Source organism: Gopherus flavomarginatus, chromosome 10 (assembly GCF_025201925.1).
Source record: "Gopherus flavomarginatus isolate rGopFla2 chromosome 10, rGopFla2.mat.asm, whole genome shotgun sequence".
NCBI classification, from domain to species: Eukaryota; Metazoa; Chordata; order Testudines; family Testudinidae; genus Gopherus; species Gopherus flavomarginatus.
The window spans coordinates 71,887,163-71,906,908 of NC_066626.1; the positions used below are offsets into that span (position 1 = coordinate 71,887,163).

A 19,746-nucleotide genomic window follows, 5' to 3' on the forward strand; every position below is an offset into this window, starting at 1 on the left:
AGTCCCATTAATTGGGCAAGAGAGAGGAGGTGGTGGCGGTGACGTGCACCCAAAATGGACAAGAGTGTGAGAAAACCCTTCACTTCTCCACCAGTGTAGTGAGAAGTTGCCCCCTACAGGGGTGAGACAGGCAAAAGAGATATTTCATATATATATATTTATAAGATATATTTAATATATCTGCAAAAGTCTAATAGCAATAGAGAAAGTGTTCAGGTCCAAGTGATGGTTCTCCTTCATTTAATGAGGATACTATGTCAACCTGCAGCTCAGTGTCACCAGAGTGTGTGAAATGTGAGACTAGTGCCACAGAGGATACATTTAAAAACAATGAACCTATAAGAGCTAAACGATAGGCTTGCCCCTTAGTCAGACAGGAAATAACCCTTGTTCATGGAATCTGCAGTGGCTTATGCTTTCTTGTCACCAGCTCTTACAGGAGCTGGTTACATAAGCACATTGCCTGAAAGAGCTGCAAAACAAGGCTGATTCACGATTAAAACAATTTTCAATTTTTTATTGATTTTTTTTAGGTCAAAATGAATCTTAAAAAACCCATTCTATGAAGACATTACAGGTACCTCCAGATGAATTTAACTTTGTAGCATGAACACCACAATCGCACATTTTTAAAGCACTCTCTGTAGTAATGCTGTATTTGTTTACAGTGATTTACAGTCTTTAACATGACTGCTAAAGAAATTGTTTTAATGCTAGAACTCTATTTTTTAATTTTTATTTAACAAACAATACGGACAAGCATTTGGAATGTAAACAAATTGTCTTGCATGTAATTTCTGCATATTAAAAATATTACACATCTGTCAGACATACAATCAAATATTCTGCTTTTCAATAGGCATTTCATATGGCCTAAACATAACTTACAAAAAGACAAACAGACTACATTTTGCTCCCATATTTACAGGGGCATTTGATGACATAAATGCTGAAAAATGAGACTGATTCTGAACTTAAACTATGCTGTGCTGATTTTTGACAACTTTGTTAAAATGACTCAATACATTCTATAAAGATTTGTAAACAGTTCTGGTTCAGCGGATTAAATGTGAAATCAGTTAGATCTGGAATGGTCAATGCTAATGTCTTCATTAACTCAATTTCCCTATTTATCCCTGAGCACCTTAAAATTGTCCCCCTCCCAAACATCTCTGAAGAACATGTATCTATTTTCACAAAAATGCAAAACTGCATTTGAACAGATTTTTATGTTTCTAAAAGTCCCATTTTCCTCCACTGATTTAAAAAAAACAAACAAGTTATTACATGAATTGTAAAACCCTTCAAAAGAAAAATGCAGAATCACCTTATCAAATATCTTCACCTAAAGACACACTAAAGATTACAAAAATATTGCATAGGAGTGTTGATGGGCATATTCTCACATCATGAGAAAAATGCTAGTTTTTAAACAGAATATGGCAACAATCTGTTTTCCTTTAAAAATCAAGTAGTTTCACTTTATTTCAAAATTGTACAAAATGGCCATGGCTGGTTTTTTTGTTTGTTTGTTTGTTTGTTTGTTTTTAAGTCTCTGTCTTTAGAATATGTGAAATCTCAGGCGCAGTAACAATGGACCTGGGACCATTCACAGTGCAGTGGAAAATGTCTTTTGAGGCAGAAATTACAGTTCATCCTTTTTCTTCCCTACCCTTTCATGGTCTCTTTCTCTAAGGGTTCGCATGAAAGTGGCAAATCCAGACTCCTGTATTTAAAGAAAGAAAAATATTGGTCAAATTTTTAAAATAAAAGACACCAAAACAATGTTTCAAGACTCCCAACACCAAGGGATGGGTATGTATGTGGAATGTAAATGAGAGAAGAGTCATTGCTTCTGTACGGTCTGATCACAACAATGTGCTGGTGCAGGGCTCCTCCAATGAAGTGGAAAAGGAAATATCCATAGAGGCTTTAGATTCATCAAGTCTCTCATGAAAAACTGGCAGTGGAGAGGGAAGGAAGAATATGGAAGGCAACAATGTAACGGAGGAGACAGCAGGAAGCTTCTCACAAATGTTGTCAATGCTTTTTCATTAATAAACTCTGAAACATACATTAGTGCCATATTAATATGCTGCATGCACCACTTCAAAACCAGCTAGCAGACATGCAATTGCCACCCTGGGGCACAGAGATGTGTCACAATTCTTTATTCCATGATATGCTCGACCTTGGTTGTCTCTAGGGCTCTCTCTCTCTCAGACCTTAGATCACATCCGACTACACATGGGCACAAAGTGCCACATGAATGTAAAGGACCTGCTCACGCAGAATCAGTTACAGGACTGGGGCCCTGATTAACAAAAGGTGGTTCTTTGTGAAACGCAGGGAATTTATTTACAAGTAAAAGCAGCAAAGAGTCCTGTGGCAACTTATAAACTAACACACGTACTGGAGCATAAGCTTTCGTGGGTAAATAAGACCTTCCCTCTTATCCCATGAAACAAGTAAAGGTTTCTTTGGCAGAGTCAGGAACAGAATACAGGTTTCCTGACACCCAGTGCCTTCGTCTAACTGCTAGAATTCCTTTGCAAGATAGGAGGCTATAAGCCAAGATTCTTCAACCCTTTGACACAGTAAACGGAATCCAGGAGAATGGTTGTTCTTGAAGTGTTTTACTGCTTTAGTAACAGCATCCTTTGCTATGATATTGCAACAAACCTGAAACTCTATGCACTTCACGGTTGTCACTTTGCTGCATGCGATGTCCATTCAGGACTTCACAATGACAGCAGGGATAGAAATCACATTCTCTGGCTCCAAAAGCAGATAGCTATGCCATGCCATCAAACTAAAGGAGAATCGCCAATACATTTAAAGTAGAGACACACTGTAGAGTAATTCTAATTCTATCCAATAAAGAGGTAGTTGTACACAAACACACTAGCTAGAACATTTTCCAATAATTGGACAGTGTCTCCCTTAAGTCAGGTGATTCTAGAGCTGGAATCCTTTCCTTCATAAATCTCATAAGAACGGCCATACTTGGTCAGACCAATGGTCCATCTAGCCCAGTATCCTGTCTTCCGACAGTGGCCAATGCCAGATGATTCAAAGGGAATGAACAGAACAGGTAATCAAGTGATCCATCCCATCGCCCATTCCCAGCTTCTGGCAAACAGAGCCTAGGAACACTTCAGAGCATGGTTTTGCATCGCTGCCCATCCTTGAACTTATCTAGTTCTTTTTTGAACCCTGTTATAGTCTTGGCCTTCACAACATCCTCTGGCAAGGAGTTCCACAGGTTGACTGTGTGTTATGGGAAGAAATACTTCCTTTTGTTCGTTTTAAACCTGCTGCCTACTCATTTGGTGACCCCTAGTTCTTGTGTTTTGAGAAGGAGAAAATAACACTTCCTTATTTACTTTCTCCACACTAGTCATGATTTTATAGACTTCTATCACATTCCTCCTTAGTCGTCTCTTTTCCAACCTGAAAAGTCCCATCTGCTATTTTGTTGCCCAGTCCCTCGGTTTTATGAGATACTTTTCTACCTCTTTGCAGTCTGCTTGGGACTTAAGTATATTGAGTAGTTTTGTATCATCTGCAAATTTTGCCACCTCACTGTTTATCCCTTTTTCCAGATCATTTATGAGTATGTTGAATAGGACTGGGGCCCGTACAGACCCCTCAGGGACACCACTATTTACCTCTTTCCATTCTGAAAACAGACCATTTTATCCTTTGTGTCCTATCTTTTAATCAGTTACTGATCCAGGAGAGGACCTTCCCTCTTATCCCATGACAGCTTAATTTCCTTAAGAGCCTTTGTTGAGGGACCTTGTCAAAGGCTTTCTGAAAATCTAAGTACACTATATCCACTAGATCACTCTTGGCCACATGCTTGTTGACCCCACTCAACGAATTCTAGTAGATTGGTCAGGCATGATTTCTCCTTACAAAAACCATGTTTTTTTTACTATAGTTTCAACCAATTTGCTTAGTACTGAAGTTAGGCTTACTGTCCTGTAATTGCCAGGGTTGCCTCTAGAGCGTTTTTAAAAAATTGACACCACATTAGCTATCCTTCAGTCATCGGGTACCAAAGCTGGTTTAAATGATAGGTTACATACCACCATTAGCAGTACTGCAATTTCACATTTGAGTTCCTTTAGAACTCTTGGGTGAATACCTGTGGTCCTGCTGACTTATTACTGTTTAATTTATCAATTTGTTCCAAAGTCTCCTCTAATGACACCTCAATCTGGGACAGTTCCTCAGATTTGTCATCTAAAAGGAATGGCTCAGGTCTGGGAATCTCCCTCACATTCTCAGCCGTGAAGACCAATGCAAATAATTCATTTGTTTCTCCACAATGGTCTTATCTTCCTTGAATGCTCCTTTAGCATCTTGATCGTCCAGTGACCCCGCTGGTTGTTTAGCAAGCTTCCTGCTTCTGATGTACTTTAAAAAAAAATGCTATTACTTTTTGAGTCTTTGGCTAGCTGTTCAATTATTTATTTATTTATTTGGCCTTCCTAATTATATTTTTACACTTCACTTGCCAGAGTTTATGCTCCTTTCTATTTTCCTCAATACAATTTAAACTTCCAATTTTTAAGGATGTCTTTTTACATCTAACAGCTTCTTTTACTTTGTTGTTTAGACACTGTGGCACTTTTTTGGTTCTCTTACTATGTTTTTTAATTTGAGATACATTTAAACTGATCCTCTATTATGGTTTCTTTAAAAAGTTTCCTTGCAGGGATTTCACTTTCGCCACTGTACCTTTTAATTTTTGTTTAACTAAATTCCTCATTTTTGTGTCATTCCCTTTTCTGAAACTAAATGCTACCATGGAGGTCCTGGACTTCAGTCTCTTACCTGGCAGCCTAAATCATCAAAATTCACTCCAAATTTCCCTTAGTACGTGCTACATTTCCCCGAATAGACCAAACAAGTTCTAGTTCAAAAATGCGTATGAGGGAGGTACACAGTGATTCAGCCCAGTGAATTACTGATGGGAGCGGAAAAGTTAAAGCCTTTTGCAATACATTGAAAGTTTACCCTGTCCTGTTAATTTACAACAAAAATGGAAAGAGAGATAAGACATTCCTCTCCCCATGGAGGTTATTTTTTCAAATTGCAACCTGTTCTTACACTTACCCCTCTCTCTCCATTATATTTTTCTACAAACTTCCCATAGTTGTAATAGTTAAAGGTGGGGTAACCATCCACACCTTCCTGTTTACACAGATCATGGTTCTGTTCTTTGGCACAGTCCACTGCAGCATAAGCTATCTGAAATACAAAAGGAATAGCACATAAGAGATGAAAAACCATAACTGTCTGCTGCTTCAAAGAGCGGCACTTTTAGTGGATGAGAAACTGAAGAGGTGCACACACCCTCTGCTGTTGCAGCCTCGATGTGTCTGGAATAGGAACAATCACTTGTACCAAAATATGCAATGCTTTTATAATCTCCAGAGATGGGGAGAAGGATAAGAGCATCAGACTTGAGTTGACTTACACAACCCTTAGGTAAGACGAACTCTGTTCTCTAGGAGTGCAATTCACTGTGCTGGCTAGAACTGTATCTCTTAAACTTCATTAATTAGGGCTACTCGGCTGCAAGTGCTTACAGGGTAAGAAAACCATCTTCGTTATCTCTAATTATACTACTGTATCTGGCTGGCTGCAACGTCTTCTTCCCTCTTTCGTTTATTCAGAGAAGCTTATATAGAAAGATGGTGCAATGTTTATTAATTAATTCATACAAGTGTAAAGGGCATTAATGATTTATGCTCAAAGCAGCTGTAACAACCCTCACCCAGTTCCCAGGTTAAGCGAGATGTGGGTCTAGTGGGTAGGGCACCAGAGTCAGAAGACCTAGGATTTAATCGTGGCTCCGTTACTCATCTTCTGTGTGCCTTTAGGCAGGTTGCTTTACTCCTCTGCCACCCTTTGTCTATCTTGTAGTTTGGACTGCAAGGTGTTTGGGGTAAGGTGTGTTATGAGTATGTACAGTGCCTAGCACCACAGAGTTCTGATCTCGGGTATGGTCCCTAGCGCTACAAATAAATAACAGTAATAGCTCAAAAGAGAGCCCAGCGTGGCAACTCTCTGCTGATCTACTGTAGACTGGCTTTGTTCCTCTTTGCCTGCTCACAGAGAGAGCTCATAACTTAGGAGCCACAGTATGTCATCCCAGACTAAACAGGGCTTACGGCTACTGTTACCACCCTGTGTGTACCACTGGGAACCTGATTCTGAGAGGCACTGAGAACCAGCACTTCCCACTGGCTGCAGTGCGAGTTGTGGATGCATCACAGGATCAGGCCTTTTTTTAAATTTTCAGCTTCAGCTCTTTTGGAAGATGGACTTTACTTACAATGGCCCAATCCCACTGTTATTATATATACATAGCTCCACCTGCAGAAGTTATTCTAAAGTTCTATTGCAATTTACAAACACTTACCTTCACAATCCCATTACGCATTTGCTGGAGACTGGGCGAGTTACACAGTGTTAAGTCTATGCTACATAAAAGCCAACCAATTAGAGAAGGGTTTATTTTGACTACTGGCTACAGTGTTTCAAAACTAATCTAATATCAGATGCATTTTAACTTTAACTTTCCATTCCTCTGGCCTACTCCAAGCACTCTGAGCAAAATACCTTTTATTTGCATGATGTCAGTGCTTCTGATGCCCCGTACTCCCATAATTAAAGATCAATTACTATGCCACTATGTCTTTTATTTGCATGGTGGGGCAGTCAAAACTACATTAACTGATCACAACATCTGGGCAGCCATTAAAATAAACTGGAAAATCTATCTTGGGGTTTGTGTTGTTTTGGATTTGAGATCCTCATAAAACAGTGGCTTAGAAAGATCAAACTCAATTGTATCCTTGGATGAAAATTGCTACCTCATTGCAGAATATCACTTCTTTATTCATGTGTTAAAACAGGGAAACCATTAAAGTGGCCTAAAAGACCAAGGATTCCTGAAGACTATTTAAATAAAGGAATAGAATCACAAATACATTTTGGTAGATTTTGTACAACTCTTGATGAATCGGGGCCACTAAAGACAAAATGTTAAGAATAATCCGCAGCAAGAACTCTTCGTCTATTTATGTCTGGTATTTATACATTAAAAGACCATTATTTAGGTTGCATGTCAAGTAGCTGAAAGGAAAAGCCAGATTTACAGTTGTGCAAGCTTATTGCTGCCTCCTTGTGCAACCATTGTGTGCACTAAAATAAGGCAGGAGCCCTGTAAGAAAATATTGTCTCTGACCATGTAATGAAAGACCGTATCATAATATATATGTAAGAGGGCAGAATTAAAGTTGCATAGGCAACCGTAGACCTGGTATTTCCTATCTCTGGAGTTCTTGATTTTGCAGCCTTAACAATGTTCTTTTAACGAAGTTTCGTATGTAATTTCCTAATTGGTTTGGATTTTTTTGTAAATAAAAAAGGCAAAAAACAAGTTCTATTAGGTGCAACTGTAAATCTCTCTATTGTGCATCAAACTGGGTTTGAATCCTAAACCCTCAGCATTGCAGCACAGACTGCCTCTACTTGCTACATTAGCTGGCAGCAGGAGAAAGCTGTTATTGAGAGGCAAGGGGGTGCAGTGGAGGGAAATGTGCTGGTGAGGCTATATGCTGCGTCAAAGGGTGGTGGTGGTGCTCCATCTCTCTCTCTCTCTTCCTGGAGCAATGGGAGCTATTACTCCTTGCGATGTCCCCAGATGTGCCTCGGCGGTAGGGGGAGGAGTCAGCCACGGGGGCATATGCTGTGCAACACCTTAGTGCGCTTTAGAAACCACAACCCAATAGCGCGCATTACCTCACTGAGTAGACAAGCCCTAGTATATTACTATACTTAGTGTCATTGTTTTCTTCAGGGGAACCACCTCCCAACAGAATTGCGAAACAATTTTCTATTCCAGGGTGACGTTACCATTTTAAAAAAACGTGTATGTGTTAAATGGGTGTCTGGGAAAGAGACAACGGAATCTCCTTTCCTTTCAGCAAATTGTTCCACTTCTGTTTTTCAACCTTTTGCATTTTAACAGTGTCTTCCAGCCATTGTGAGATGATGTAAAATATCTTTCTTTGGTAGCAGTTGCTCTCCTATTAAAATATGTATCGCCATGCACAGGTTTATTGATTCAAGGAAATAAATTTCTGCAGGAGCTAATATTGACTTTTGTTATGAAAATGGAAGTGAATAACTGAATATTGATTCAAGGAAGGAATGATATAGGACAGGCTTATTTAAAAAAATAAATTAGGGATAACATTTCAGTGTGAAAAAGAATGGTACTAAGCATCTGCTTTACAGAGTAGTCAACTACAGATGACGAATCTGATCATAAAAAAAAAAGTCTGTTGTTGCCAAGTGACTTCAAGGTTTTGACAGCACATACGAATTGAACAGGGACCCATTCTTCCCTATGTTTACTGTACAAGGTTTCATTTATGTAATTGGTTATATCTCCAAAATACAATACACCCCACTGAGGTTATCCACAATTCACTTGTTATGGGAATCAGTTTGCAAGAGAAGATTAATCTTTAGTTACCGTGATGTACAGGAACAACATTACCATGTCTGATGAGTCTTTTTTTTTTTAACTCAAGACATGCTTGAATCTCCAAAGCATTAGTTTCTTGTTTCTTCAGTGCATTTGTGTCCCAATTTCATCACACAGAATTTTCCTGGATTAGGACCTGAAAGTGTCGTTCAACCTTAAAAAACCAACTGCCAAAAATAAAATGGTGGAGTTCCATATTGTGATTCATTAAGTCTCACTGATTTCTAGAGGTTCTGCAGACCACAGCAGATCTTCCTTCAGTGACGGCTGTGCAATCCCAATTTCTTCAGATTTTGCCCTCGATGACAACCATACAAAACCACTGTTAGCTGACTGGTGTTCGGATTTATATAGATGCATAAGAGTACAAGTGTGTTCAAAAATGTAAGTAATTCCAAAGAGGCTTGCCCAAACAGCAGCACCTTTTGCAGAATTCTAGATATTTCTTACTCTGTGGGCACGGGAAAAAATTCAACAGATTTCCTCCACGAAGTTCAGATCAGAGCACCATAAATCAATTCATTCTAGCTTAACTTTGGACTCAGCTTTTTGGGGCTCAGCTGAAAATGAGCCTGCGGACTTCTAAAGGTTTTATTGGCATCCCTAAGAGTCTGTAGTCTAGAATATGGACTGAACAAATCTTCATGCTCCTCCATCTGTTCAGCAAAGGGACAATTGTCACACTTGCAGCTCTTCAGCATCTGCTGGTGAGCCAGAAGGTACGAATGGTCTCTGGTGAAAGCATCCATAAGGAGAGCTGCAGATGCAAATCAAGGCCCAGGGATCTCTCCTGGCAGCTGCAAGTGAGGGCCATAGCTCCCCAGGCAGCTGAAAACAAGAAGGTCCCAGGACCCAGGTTTAATATTTTAAAGTACCTGAAAGTAATATTTTGTCAGCTGTTGAAAAGCAAGAAGTGATGTGCAACTGGTATAGAATGAAGCCCTGCAGTGAGGGAGGAGCCTTGCAACGGGGGATGTCTCATTGGCCCTAGCAGAGTTGGTTGCACAAGAACCTTTCCAGAAGCTACCCTGAATTCTGTACAGTCAGGATGTGCTCAGCGTCTCTAGACTTCTCTCCTCACTGGCCTGCTCTTACCAGTAGTTCAGAGACACTAAAGCAAGTGGAGGTGCAGGGGCTGTGAGTGGTATGCCAGAGCCAGAGCCAGAGATTTCCAGATCTTCTGTAATGCGTAGACACATTTGACAAGCACATCAGCTGGATATTTCTGCTAAAGTAATCAGCCATGAGACAACCAATGAAACGTTGATATTTGGGGCCCAATTTTGAAATAGTGACCTTGATTTCTGTGCATGTGACTTTGCATGCAGATGATGGGCTTTGAATGTGCAAATTCTGTCGCTAGTGCACAAGTATTATGTGATTGAAAAGTGCACACCAACAGATTGAGTTCTTTGGAAAAAAATCTGGCCTGTTGAGTCTTCAAAATTAATGCCCAATTTTGATAATGGAGACAACATTCACACCTCCGTGCAGTCTGTTTTCTGTCTCTCTATGAACTTGGGAGAGCTCCGTCAGTTCACCTTTTCAGATATTTTTGCAATAATAAGGCCTGGAATTTAAAAAGTTAAAATTTTCCAGATGCTAAAGGGCCACACTTATTGAAAAGTCCATGAGAATTTAATAGAAAATGATAAACCTTGAACCATCTGTTAGCATCCCTGTTACAGAACCCTATAGGACAACAGTTTAAAAACCAGAGAAAGCTTAATTATTTTCTATTACATTCTGTACATTTTTAAGAATAATACCTTTGCTCCTTATTTTTGGAGCAATGTCTATTGAGCCCTTTTGGTTTAATTCCTGTTTAATTCCATAGGGTCACAATTCAACAAAACATTTAAGGATGTGTGTAACTTTAAACACAGGAGTGGTCTTATTGAAGTTAGCGGAGACAGTCACATGCTTAAGTCCTTTGCTGGATCAAGGCCTTAAGTCTTTTCTACAAGGGCACCAACACGCAGCAAGAAACATCTTGGTAGCCTATGGGTTGTGCATGACTGAAGAGGGTTTCCAAGGTGATCAATCCTTAGTACTTTCAGAAATCAACAAAGGGGAACAAAGCTGTTTTTGCTGTGTGCCTACCTTTTGGAAACTGTACAAACCTTAATATTCTCTATTGGATCTTCTGTTCCAGCTCATTACATTTTATACCTCTGCACTTCAGCCTTAAGTGCCCTCAGCTGAAATAAAGAGTCACAGGCATCAATCATTGTCTCCAGGGCTTTGAGTCCTTTCACAGCTGCCTGCAGTTGTGAATCAAAACCTTCAGATGTTTGCATTCAGCCCAACCATGACACATGCTAAAATTGTGATCAGATGTTTATTAATACATCCGGATAAGCATGTCTCACATTTTGGGGTACATTCACTTCGTAACTCCTAGATGGAATAAAATTGCAGGGAGCTCCAGACAGAAAAGCCTGTTTCAGACCTAGCAGAAGGTAGAGAGAAAAATGACATGTTTTTAGAATTCTTGGAAACAAACTAGTAATCACAAGGCATAACGCTGCAGGAGAATTGAGAACGGTGTGCCACTAAATTCTGCTACATGCCACCTGAACCCCAGGGCAGAACATAGATATAGGATTATGGTCCCAGTTCAGCAAAGAACTTAATCACGTTCCTCACTGGAAGCACGTGAGAAAAAGGGACTAGTCATGTCCTTAAAGAGCTTGTTGAATTGGAGCCTCTGTTTCTTGTACAGACAGAAGGTGCCGGGTTGTAAAGACTGGGAAGAAGTAAAGGGAACTAAAAAAGAAACAAAAAAAGTTTTTTTTTAATAGCATCTTTCATACAAACCATATCCTGAAACACATCACAGATCACAGAGACGAGAGAAGACTGAAGATGTACTAACAAAGGAGAGATGATAGTGCCTAACAGCAGACGCCTTTGCTTATATGAGCCAATGAGGCCACTGTATTTGTGTAAGCAATGACTACCCACGTGATTATGGATTTTATAGATCTGATACAAATTGCATTTCCCAGGTTTTGGATTAAGGGTGGAATTTTCAACAGCTTGCATGTGATCTACAAAACACAAGTCCTATTGAAAGCCAATGGGACTTGTGCTCCCAAGAGACTTCACTTGGGTTTTGCTTGTAAATCACTTAAGCTCTTTTGATAATCCCCTCTGCGTTTCTGCCCAGAGTCAGGGTATGTCTACAGTCCAGCTGCTAGAGTGCACAGCTCCGGCACTGCACCTGTGCTGCTGAAGGGCCGTAGTGTAGATGCTTCCCACACTGACAGAAAGAGTGTTTATAGAAACACTCTAATTAATCCACCTCTCTGAAAGGTGGTATGTGGGTTGATGGAAGAATTCTTCTGTTGACCTGGCTGCATCTATACCAGGGCTTAGATTGACCTGTGGAACAGGGAGCAAAATTTTTCACTGCTCTGAACTATGTAGCCAGGTCAAACTAAGAATTAGGCTAGCCCAGATCTCAGACACATACATTTCTTCCTATATCCACCCCAAGAATGTATAACAAGAATGTAAGGAAGGATGGACAATAAAATGTTTAAAATAATCTTTATTTCTCATCTCTAGATTCAAAGAGTTACAACATGACTTAACAGGGAAGATTTCACCCAAGAAGAATTAAAAGGGAAAAATAAAGAAAAATCAGAAAGAAGGTTAAAAGTTCAACTCAGTTTGGCCAAAAAAAAAGTATGACTTCTAAGATGCACACATATTTTATAACTGATTAACTTGTTCAACAACATTCCTCTGCACAAGCCTTATCATTAAATGAACTAGATCAAGCATGTTAAGTGACAAGATAGCAGAGGCACTTCAAACATCTCAGAAACTATTAAAAATGGGTTACCTTTCGATCTTCTTTAAAGAGTTCTGCAGCAGTTGTGAAATGTGGGATGGAATTTTTACAGTGTGGACACCCTGTGCAGCATAGGAAGAAAAGGAAAAAAAAATATGTAAAATTCATTGCAGAACGGACATTGGGGCTACAAAGAGACAAGCCTGTAGGTAAATTAAGAATCAGCATTTAAAAGAAAAAAAAATTTCTAGACGAGATGTTCTCAAATTCTGAGCCGAGGAACTCGATGGTATGGTGAGGGACATGGCCTCCAGTTTAGGAAAGTATCCAAGTTTAGGAGAGAACTTAAATATTTGCATAAGTCCACCCACGTGCTTAAATACTGCCCTGAACAGGGATGGACTGAAGCTTAAGCACCTTCCTGAATTGGAACCACAGTGCAAGGGTGGTCTCCTTATTTCCAGTTGCTTTAAACAGCATTAGAAAACATCTATAAACAGATTAAAGATTTTCATATTATTCTGTTTTCACATACGTAATTACTGTAGTTGCCACAGGGATGTTGTGTGACTGAGAATGGGAGGACTAGAGGTGGAGACAGTTGTGAATGGGAGGAGAGGTGGTCTGTAGGCTTGAGAATTGGAAGGGAGGTGTCCATGAGACAATTTCTGTATTAAATATCAAGCCCACACTTCTAAAGTTCTGGAGCCACACCCTGGGGGTGGTTGCAAAGTACATCAGTACCCCAGCTTTTCACAGCTGGAGGACAGACTTTCAATTTGAATTAAGGTTTCCGGTCCTTGCTTTTCCATAGTTTCCTCTCATTTGCTCACACAAGAAACACCAAGCAATCTGAAAGGGGATTGGACTAAAGGAAAAAACCTACACACAGAAAGGCTGCGCAGTATACTGGTAATACTCTGTGGGAAAGACTGGCTAATATGTGCTGGTATTATAGCAGTGTCAAACTAGAGACTAGTTAGTTTCTCACTTATGTGGACAAAACATTCATTCATATTTACAAAAAAGCAAACCGGGGAAGGAAGATCTGCCCTTTTCATTAGAGAGCAGCTTCAGATTTTAATGGTCTCAATTCAGCGGCTCCGTACATTGTCTGTGATGAACCTGAGGTACTCTCAAATACTTGGCCTACATTAGATAAATCGGTGTGACCAAAAGTAAAAGATCTGCAGTGAACAATTCTTCCTAATTTGTGGAGATTGTGCACAAAGGAGTTGTCAGAGCCCTTCTCTTTTGGTTAGACACAAAGGAAACTGGTTAACTTCCTCCAGCCGTGCACTGATCTAATGTGAAGGTAAAAAGCTATTGACGGATAATCAAAGTATTCCTCCCTTGCCTTCAAATGATAAAGAGCAGCATGCAGCCAACTGTGTGTTCACAGTACAGTGCACGAGTCTTACTGTCATTTATCAATGCAAAATATTTGTAAATAGGTGGCATTCTTCCCTTCTTAGTCAGTATTGAACAGATGCCCTAGCATGATGTTAAAAGGCACTCTGCTACTGGGGCTGCTGTCTTTTACATGAGATGTAAAACCAAGGTTCTGGTATCAAAGATTTCATGGTCTTTTTCACAAGTGAAGATGGTTAACCCTGACATCTTGGCAAATTGCAGTACCATTGATTACACTGTTGGCCATCCTGCCAACTTCCGTTTGAATTGTACATACAGTCTTCTTCCTGCAGGGAGGGATTTTCAAGAGCACAAAGTGTCTTAGGAGCACAAGTCCCACTGAAAGCCAGTGAAGTAGTAGGAAGTAAATACCGAAGAAAGTCAGTCAATGGAACTCGTACTCCTAACTCACCCAGGCATTTCTGAAAATCCTGCCCTTAGGGTACGTCTATACTACCCGCCGGATCGGTGGGTAGCGATCGATCTATTGGGGATCGATTTATCGCGTGTAGTGTAGATGCGATAAATCGATCCCCAATCGCTCTCCCATCGACTGCTGAACTCCAGCTCGGTGAGAGGTGGAAGCAAAGTCAACAGGGGAGCCACAGCAATCGACTCCATGCTGTGAGGATGCGAGGTAAGTCGAACTAAGATATGTCAACTTCAGCTACGCTATTCTCGTAGCTGAAGTTGCGTATCTTAGGTCGATCCCCTCCAGTGTAGATCAGGCCTTACTATCCTCGACTACTTTGTAGTGTTGCTACATTCCATCCCAAAGGCAGCTGCACTTCGGCGCTCGGTAAAGAGATCCCTGTGCATACACAGTATAGTCTGAAGATTATTATGTTAATTTTGTTAAGTGCTTTAGTGTTGGTCAGGCTGAACTGGCCGTTTGGCCAAGGGGACAGGTCACTAGACTGGGACTCTGGATTGCTTGGTTTCTTTTCCCAGGTCTGTGACCCATCTGATAGGTGATCTTGGATAAGCCACATCACCTCTCTGTGCCCTTGTTTCTACTCCCACCACTTGTCTGTCCTGTCTATATGGGCTATAAGCTCTTAAGGGCAGGGACTGTCTCTCAGTATCTTTTTGTACAGCATCGAGCACTATGAGGACCCAGTCTTGGCTGGGACCTCCAGTTGCTAATGCAATACAAATAAGATAATAATGGGTGATGGGGAAACACTTAAAGACATTTCAGAAGCAAAATGGCAAGAAATCACACCCACAATCAAAGAAACCCTTCCCTCAAAATTATTTAGATAGTAGTTTACACTTTGACAGCATTACTCCACTCAATCCCTCTAGAAGACAAGGGTCCCCCCAATAACTTACCCTACAAAGTGTTTTGGAGCGTTGGGGCGGTTGTTTTGAAGGACTTGAGTTTGATTCTCCAACACAGTTTTTACTCAGTGATCCTTCAGATTGAAAATAAGACACCCCAAAACCAAACACAACTTGATTTAAAGTTCCCCCTCCCAACAAGCAAATGTCTTTCAGACAGCATCCCTTGAGTGGTTTGTACCACTCTCTGTGCCTGAGGAGGGAATCTGCTACAAGCCCCCACTTATGTGCTGACACGTAGCTTTGATAGTTAGGATTTAGAACAAGTCATTCTTTTCAAGTAAATACAACTGAAAGCCAATAAACCACCAGTGTCCCTTTAGACACAGAAAAGTCCACTTCACATTAAAAATGCAACCTGGTATTTTACTGTGGTCAACAGATGGCAGCTCAGAATACCAAATAGCAGTTCAGCTGACAACAGGGGATTAATAAAACTGTCAGGCATGTCAACAGTTGCTCAATGGCCCTACTGTCCTAGCACGTCATCATGACACATAGTGCAGAGTAATATCCAACAGAGGGCATCAAGACAGCTATGAGCAAAGACTTTTAAGGGCACAAGGGACCATTAGTTCATCTGGATCATTGCCTGTATTTTCCAAATGCTATGACTAATATGTCTGGAGTTTTTAGGCAACATAGAGGAGATAGCTAAACCACATAAAATCCAAAATCTTACACACTCTTGGTAGTTGCTTTCTCTTCTACACTTCTCCCTTCCTACCTGTCGTTTCCATGTCTAACACAAACCATCTCCCACCAGTGCTTACTGGTGTGTATCTTACATTTCACTTCTGAATTTGACTCAGTGTGTTTTATTTAACATATTCTGGTCACAAAGCTAAAAACACCAACATACGGCTTTTAGCATCACTGTTCAATGGGCGTTCTGTTAACTTTGACCATCTACCCATGGAACCGATGTGAAGTCCGTGCCAAATTCTGTGCTGAATGCTCAAGGAGTTTCAAGAAGTCATTGAAACAGATGTGGGAAGGAGCGCCTCAGACGGAACTTCATCTGTTACAACTTAAAAGGATTGCCAAATGCAGAAAACTGGAAACCACCCAATTCAGTCATTCTATTTAAGGCACGCACCCACAAAAAAGCAGAGGATGACATCTTTCTTTTGACAGAAGGAAAACTCATTCCCACCACTCCTTTTTCACACTTCTCATCACACTTTTATTTTAAGCATTCACGCTGTCGTGGAGATTTGAATGTGAAAAAGAACCCGTGTACAATTACTGTGGATTAAGATATGAAAGTACACGGGCTGCTCAGAAGAGATCTTCCAGATGGGCTGGAATGGAAAGATTAAACTTGAGGCAACTTAAGGTGTCGATGAGATGTCAAGAGTGGAAGGGTTCTATACATCTCTCTCAGGTATTTATAGGGCAGCAAATCTTGAAAAGATGAGATTTTAATTGCAATGGGAAATGGGGATTCAAAACCCCTCTGGTATCTTTGAAAATCTCAGTTGTAGTATCTAGCTAGATGAGGGTGGCGGCACGGCAGAAACATTCCTGAAATGGAAGATCTATACCAGGGGAGATGGGTTCCACCTTCTTCAGCTTGCTTGAAAATAACAGGATCTATAATGACAGAGGAAGGTTATTTACACTAAAGAATCTGGGGGAAATCAGCAGAGGTTAAGGTGCCCTTTAAGGATGCACGACAACATCCATAGGCAGTTTTGGTTGCAATGAGGTGCTAAGACCAAGGTATTTGTTAAGAAGAGTTCAATTTCCCATGGCAAGGTCAACATGGTCAAAGCAGCAGTGTTTCATTTTGAAACAGGAATGCCCTATACTGGCAGAAGTAAATACCAACGATAAGACTAAAACCCAGAAATGGGCAAGTTGGAAGGATCCCGTTAGATGCCCTACAGCTTATGGCATTTAAAACTAGAATGGACAAGTAACTCCAAAACGTATTGCAGGGAATAAACTGCAGAGGCCACCAGGAGATGAACTAGATCAAGGATTCTCAATCAGGGGGTGGTGACCCTCAGGAGCATCACAAACAGATGTCAGGGGGTTGTGACCACCCTGCAGTTATTGTTAAATAGGAAGGGATTCCTGGCTAGATGGGACAGGTGTCCTGGGATGATGACGGACTAGATAACCCAACAGAGAACCAAGAGATAGAAAAGACCTCACATTCTATGAAGAGAAGGTTTAGATAATTGAGGTTAAAGATGTAAAGGAATCATTTAAAAAAATAAAAGAGATATTACCAGTTCGTCAGCACAGACAGAATAAGTCACCAAGCGTGCTTGGGTAGCACTACACATAAAAGAATGAAATGGAGGCTCTCATTGGTTCTGCTCCTAGCACGTAACATTTCTCAAAATAGATTCTGTCATGGCTCATCTCTCCCAGCTGCTTAATCCTTATCCTACACCTTCACTGCAGCAAAGTTTTGGTTATACCCTTGGAGAATATGAGGGTCACAACATGAAAATAAACTCACTTAAAGAGCATAGATACAACTGCATTAATTTCCCCCATCAGGAAATTTTACTGAATCTCCTCTAGTTGCCTGATGCCCCACTACTGTCCTACGGGTTACTTCTCCACTTTTAGTGTCACTGGCAAATTTGATCCTGGCTGAATTCACATGGCAGTTGAGTTTACCAAAGGACAGGTTTAAACACAGTACAAACAAGATTTTCAGAAGAGAATTGTGATTTTGGGTGCCCAGCTTGAGATACCTTAAAAGGGACCCTGTTTTCAAACATGCCAAGCATCCTGACCTGTGAAAATGAAGCCCGTTATAAAGGGTCCCCAAAGTTGCCATCCTAAAATGGAGGCAAGCAAAATCCTTAAATTGCTTTTAAAGATCTTGACCAAAATTCATTCCCTGTGCAGAAACCCCAGGGTACAACCTGTGTGCTGTTTGTGAGTGGCCCAGGTCAGAGCAACCGCAACAAAGCATTGTGAGGCACCCAAAGTTACAGGGCAGGGGTGACCCAAACTGTCATTGGTCTGGATTGCACCCCAGATATACGTGAGTTGGTTGTATGTGAGTTTACTAAGGCTAACAAATGCCCTTTTGCAAGTGAAAATTTTGCCATAACAATGAATGGATTGAAAAAAATAAAAACCTATGCCAGGTAAAGTCTGATTTAAAGAAAAATACAAAGCATATATTAAGAACAAACTGACCAAAAATAATAATAATAATAATAATAATAATAAAAAAATCAACCAAATGATTGTAAGTAATCATTCTGCTACATCACAAATAGAAGACTGCATGTGCAACTGTAGGCCTTCCATCCTACCAAAGGGAGATGGGATAGGATGTTCAAGCCGTGAAAAAGTGAAATGAATTTCTTGCCTCTATTTTACTAGCATATGATAGGGAAATTCTCATTTTAAGGGGGGTTTTTTTTGTTTGTTCATTTTTAAACAAGAAAACGGACTGTCTCCTTAACAGACATCAAAGCCTTGAACAAGAAAGTCTAGAAACTCAAATGCAGTAAATTATCAGGACCAGATAGTTATTATCCATGTGTCCAAAGAACAGTGTGTGCAATAGATAGTGACCGACAAAGAGAAGTCACAATATTGAACTTATAATATACATGGGTAACATTTTCAAAAATGCCCAAGGCTCAGATTTTAAGAAGTATTTAGATACGGCTGTGCTCAGCCTTGCAATGCATCACTGATTTAGCAGCCTAAATCTCATTTTCAAAAGGGTTTAAGGCACTTAGGCCCACATTTGTAAAGGTATTTAGGTGTTGCTGTGTTCAGTGTCAAAGCTCCTAACTGATTAAGTAGCCTAAATCTAATTTTCAGAAGGGATTTAGGCACTTAAGAGCCAAAATCCCATTGACAGGCTCCTTAGTCCCATTTTCAAAAAAGACTTAAGACTTCTATATACCTGAGTCTTTCAAATTTACTATTAAGTCACTTCAGGCCTTGCCTGCACACAAAAACTGTATGGTTTTAACTCTACTGATATAGTTAGACAGTATAACTCCCCTAGTGCGGACACAGCTACACCACTGTAAGAGTTCCCACATGAGAAGGAGAATGAGCTATACTGCGCCCACAGTAGGAATTGCACCAGTACAACTATTTTGGTCACATCCCAAATCAAAATAGTTATACCACTACAAAATCAGTGTGCAGACCAGGTGGTCAGCACTTTTGACAATTTTATCTTATTATACCTTTACAGATCTCTGTCTCGATCATAAGACATACATTTATATATAGAGACACACACAGATTCACACACGAGTAAGGAGTATAATGAGTAATCAATATATTTATGATATGTATTTGTTATACATCCATTATTTTACCAGACACATTACACACACAACATTGACATTTAAGGTTGTAACCCGTTTCAGGATAAAATGTGTTATGCAAACTTAAACCAGCACTGTCACACCTGGCTTAGGACACAATGGCATTTACACCGCCTGAGCTCTTGTCTCTGCACAACAGAAAAAAACCCCTTCGATCTTTTAGCAACTCGCATCCCAGGATCTCAACAGCTGTAACCAACATTCATTTAATTAAGCTTCAAATTGCCCATGAGCGATAGGCATTACTATCCCTTTCATAAGATTCAAGATTAACCTATGTC

General features: G+C 40.2%; 1 protein-coding gene across 3 annotated transcripts in view; it reads right to left on the minus strand.

The window, feature by feature from the left end:
- Positions 1 to 489: 489 nt before the first annotated feature.
- Positions 490 to 19,746, minus strand: part of PDIA5 (protein disulfide isomerase family A member 5) — a 129,553-nt gene continuing 110,296 nt past the window's right edge. For 2 of the 3 annotated variants that reach the window (XM_050917084.1, XM_050917086.1), the window contains 3 exons: positions 12,429 to 12,499; positions 5,128 to 5,262; positions 490 to 1,726 (listed from right to left, as the gene is read on the minus strand). In XM_050917084.1, coding sequence (XP_050773041.1) covers positions 1,646 to 1,726; positions 5,128 to 5,262; positions 12,429 to 12,499 — 287 coding nt within the window. In that variant the 3' untranslated portion in view covers positions 490 to 1,645. Of the gene's footprint in view, positions 1,727 to 5,127; positions 5,263 to 10,913; positions 11,028 to 12,428; positions 12,500 to 19,746 lie in introns of those variants that run through there. The other variant, XM_050917085.1, reaches the window with a different exon arrangement.